Source organism: Condylura cristata, unplaced genomic scaffold (genome assembly GCF_000260355.1).
Source record: "Condylura cristata isolate star-nosed mole 26May11 unplaced genomic scaffold, ConCri1.0 scaffold00010, whole genome shotgun sequence".
In the NCBI taxonomy this organism is placed as follows: Eukaryota; Metazoa; Chordata; class Mammalia; order Eulipotyphla; family Talpidae; genus Condylura; species Condylura cristata.
The window spans coordinates 245,740-249,882 of NW_004567111.1; the positions used below are offsets into that span (position 1 = coordinate 245,740).

At 65.8% G+C, this 4,143-nt stretch overlaps 1 protein-coding gene across 1 annotated transcript in view; it reads left to right on the top strand.

Annotated features, from left to right (window-relative positions):
* The window catches only part of LIG4 (ligase IV, DNA, ATP-dependent), a 6,365-nt gene that overhangs the window by 382 nt on the left and 1,840 nt on the right, over positions 1-4,143 (top strand). Inside the window, exon 2 of the mRNA XM_012723152.1 lies at positions 2,287-4,143. Coding sequence (XP_012578606.1) covers positions 2,314-4,143 — 1,830 coding nt within the window. The 5' untranslated portion in view covers positions 2,287-2,313. The remainder of the gene's footprint in view (positions 1-2,286) is intronic.

Sequence of the window (4,143 nt, forward strand, 5' to 3'; positions counted from 1 at the left end):
CGGTCCCTGCAGCGGGACGCCCCGCAGGGCGCGGGGAGCGGCCACTGCGGTGACCCTGCCCAAGCGACCCCGGGGCCGCAGCCCGCGGGGTGTGTCGGCCTCGGGGTGCCCAGAGTGTCCCCCCAGCTGTCCCTGCTTCGCCGGCCTCAGCTCTGCGTGCTGCCGGGGTGCGCTGCGCCCGCCTCACTGCCTGGTGTTTGAAGTGTTTATAGGAGAGCCAGGACCCGCCCAGAGCGAGGAGCGCCCGCAGCGGCCACCAGGGCGGGCGGCCACCAGGGCGGGCGGCCACCAGGGCGGGCGGCCACCAGGGCGGGCGGCCACCAGGGCGGGCGGCAGGCCGGCCCTTCCTACTCAGCCAGTGAAACGATGTGTTAGCCCCTCTCCCCCATTTACACCGAAGAGGACTGACGCTTACAGGATTCAGGGGTCTGGGGACCTGGGATTAGATCCGTGGTCTAAGTACTGACACGAACCTCCTCCTTCGCCTTTCAGCAAAGAAAACACCCGGGTGGGAAACCGCAGGGTCCAGAAACTCAAGTTAGAGAGTGTGGAAAAGCAGTGGGAGCCCTAACACTTGGTTTCTTGTACACTTTCAAGAGGTGGAAATGTTTGCGTGTTCACCCCAACTCGTCCGGGGCCCTGTCCTGCGTAGTGGTTTTAGGGTGCCCTCCCCGGCATGGCCGGACCTCACCCCAGTGTCGGGCCGCGTGTCTGCGCCCCCAGACGGGTCAGAAGTGACGCAGCCTGGCCGTGGCGCGCACGGGCTCCTCTTCGCGCGCACCTGTGGGTGCCAGGGGGGCGCACGCCCACGGGACCAGCAGCAGCAGGGCGCCGCCCTAAAGCAGCCGCACGCGGCCAGCGAGGGGAGGCGGGCACGCAGTGGCCAGCTCAGGTGGCCTCGAGGGTGGTCTCTGGGTGGGGCCCCCTCGGAAAGGTGGGCTTCCGTGGCCGGAGCAGGCCAGACGGCAGCGGCTTGCTCCCGCCGAGACCAGCGCGTGCTGCTTTGAGCCTTGCCCTGAGCCGGCCTCGCTGCTGCATGCTGTGAGCTGCGTCCCAGTGGCCTCCTTGGGGCGCGTGGGTCGGGGGGGCCGCCCTGGCCGTCCTGGTGAGCTTTCCCGGGAGCTCAGATCGTTCCTGGTGTTCAGTAATTGGTTCCACAAACGACGCTACAGCACCGGCACGGTCACTCGGCTTGGTGGTTGACCGCGGAGCTCCGCACCTCTGGAAAGTTCGTTTTACACGGTGTACATAGTTTAACCCCATTAAAGTAGCTCCGGTGCCTCAGAGATTCTAACAGAACTGACGGGAACATGGAAACCCACAGCGTCACGTCTCGGGAAGTAATGTCCACCGTGGCCCGAGACGCTCCGTCCCCCTTCAGAAGTCACCCTGTGAAAGCCGTCTCGTGACATTTCACCGGCTTTTACTTTTGTTGCAGCGAGCAGGCTTGCGGGGTTCCCAGTGCTCCTCTCCCTGCACGGCGATTACGTCAACGGCGTGTTACGTGATACCTGGCCGACACGCGGCGCGGGCCCCAGTGGGCGCGTGGCCCCTGCGTGGCCGGGGGGAGGGTAGCCGGCTTGGGAAGCTGAGCCCAAGGGTGTGCTGAGAAGCTTAAATACGCAGAGCGAGCGAGTGAGCACGCAGGCGGAAAGCTGGGTGAGAGGGCGCCAGGGGGCCATTGCGGGTTTGCAGGGGGGTCGGTCTGCTGCAGCCAGCAGGGACGGGCGGTGGACTCGCTCCAGCGCCTGGTTTGTCTGTAAGACCAGGACGGGGAGCCCAGCGCGAAGCGTCCAGGTGCTAAGAACCAAGTCTCCGCTCTCTGCGCCAGTGACCTAGGGAAAATGTCCTTGTGCCCGGTGCTGTGTGGCAGCCTGGCCGCAGAAAGAAGAATGCAGGACAGGCCGCTCCTCGGACGCCCGCAGTGAAGGGGCTCAGCTGCTCGCTCCTCTTCCGTCACCGCGGGCACCCCACCTCGGCAGCGCGTGCCCAGCGCGTGCGGCATGGGAGCAGCCAGCGGGAGCCCAGCGAGGGAGGCAGGTCCCTGGGGGGTGCTTTTCAGCCCTGAGAAGCCGGAGGCGGCCGGCGTGCGCTCCCGCCTGAGTGCCGCGGGGCTGAGCACCAGCCCTGGTCACCTTCCAGAGCAGAGGCTGGAACAGACGCCCCTGATTCCGGCCCCCGGCGCTGGCAGCCCGTCACCAGGCAGCGCCCGCTCCGGAGGCCTCCGCCCTAGGGTCCAGCCCAGTCCCTCCCGGGCTCTGAGTCTCTCTCTCTTTGTTTTGCTAGTCAGAGCGAGGAGCCGCTGTCGCGCCCATGGCTGCTGCACCCACGCAGACCCCGCCCACGGTCGCCTCGCATGTCCCTTTCGCAGATCTGTGCTCCACTCTGGAACGGATACAGAACAGTAAGGTGCGTGCAGAGAAGGTCAGGCACTTCAGGGAGTTCCTAGATTCGTGGCGAAGGTTCCACAGCGCGCTCCATAAGGACCAGAAAGATGTCACAGACTCGTTTTACCCCGCCATGAGGCTCATTCTTCCGCAGCTGGAGAGGGAGCGGATGGCCTACGGAATCAAAGAGACGATGCTCGCCAAGCTTTACATCGAGCTGCTCAACCTGCCCAAGGGCGGGAAGGACGCCCTCAAGCTCCTGAACTACCGGACGCCGACGGGGACGCGGGGCGACGCCGGGGACTTCGCCACCGTCGCCTACTTCGTGCTGAAGCCGAGGTGCTTGCAGAAGGGGAGTCTGAGCGTGCAGCAGGTCAACGCCCTGCTCGACTCCGTGGCCAGCAGCAACGCCGCCAAGAGGAAGGACCTGGTCAAGAAGAGCCTCCTGCAGCTGGTCTCCCGGAGCTCCGCCCTCGAGCAGAAGTGGCTCATCCGCATGGTCCTCAAGGACCTGAAGCTGGGCGTCAGCCAGCAGACCATCTTCTCCGCCTTCCACGGCGACGCCGCCGAGCTGCACAGCGTCACCACGGACCTGGAGAAGGTGTGCCGCCAGCTGCACGACCCCGCGCTGGGGCTCAGCGACATCTCCATCGCCCTGTTCGCCGCCTTCAAGCCCATGCTCGCCGCCATCGGGGACATCGAGCGCGTCGAGCGGGACATGAAGCACCAGAGCTTCTACATCGAGACCAAGCTGGACGGCGAGCGGATGCAGATGCACCGCCAGGGCGACGTGTACGAGTACTTCTCCCGCAACGGCTTCAAGTACACGCCGCAGTTCGGGGCGTCCCCGCGCGAGGGCTCGCTCACGCCCTTCGTGCACGGCGCCTTCAGGGCCGACGTCCACGCGTGCATCCTGGACGGGGAGATGATGGCCTACAGCCCCAGCACGCAGACGTTCACGCCGAAGGGGAGCAAGTTCGACATCAAGAGGATGGTGGAGGACTCGGACCTGCAGACCTGCTTCTGCGTGTTTGATGTGTTGATGGTGAACGGCAGGAAGCTGGGGCACGAGACGCTGAGGAAGAGGGATGAGATCCTGCGCAGCCTCTTCACGCCCGTCCCCGGCCGCTTGGAGACGGTGCAGAAAGCGCAGGCCCGCACCAAGCAGGACGTCATCGACGCCCTGAACGAAGCTATCGACAAGCGGGAAGAGGGGATCATGGTCAAACAGCCTCTGTCCATCTACAAGCCGGACAAGAGAGGAGAAGGGTGGCTGAAGATCAAACCCGAGTACGTGGACGGGCTGATGGACCAGCTGGACGTGCTGATCGTGGGGGGCTACTGGGGCAAAGGCCTGCGCGGGGGGATGATGTCTCACTTCCTGTGTGCCGTGGCCGAGACACCCCGGCCCGGCGAGGAGCCGTCCGTGTTCCACACGCTGTGTCGCGTGGGCTCGGGCTACACCATGAAGGAGCTGTACGACCTGGGCCTGAAGCTGGCCGAGCACTGGAAGCCTTTCCACAGGAAGGCGCCGCCCGCGGGCATCCTGTGCGGCACGGAGAAGCCCGAGGTGTACATCGAGCCCCGCCGCTCGGTCCTCGTCCAGATCAAGGCGGCCGAGATCGTGCCCAGCGACATGTACAGGGCCGGCTGCACGCTGCGCTTCCCGCGCATCGAACGCATCCGCGACGACAAGGCCTGGCACGCCTGCATGACGCTGGACGAGCTGGCGCAGCTGCGCGGGCGCGCCTCCGGG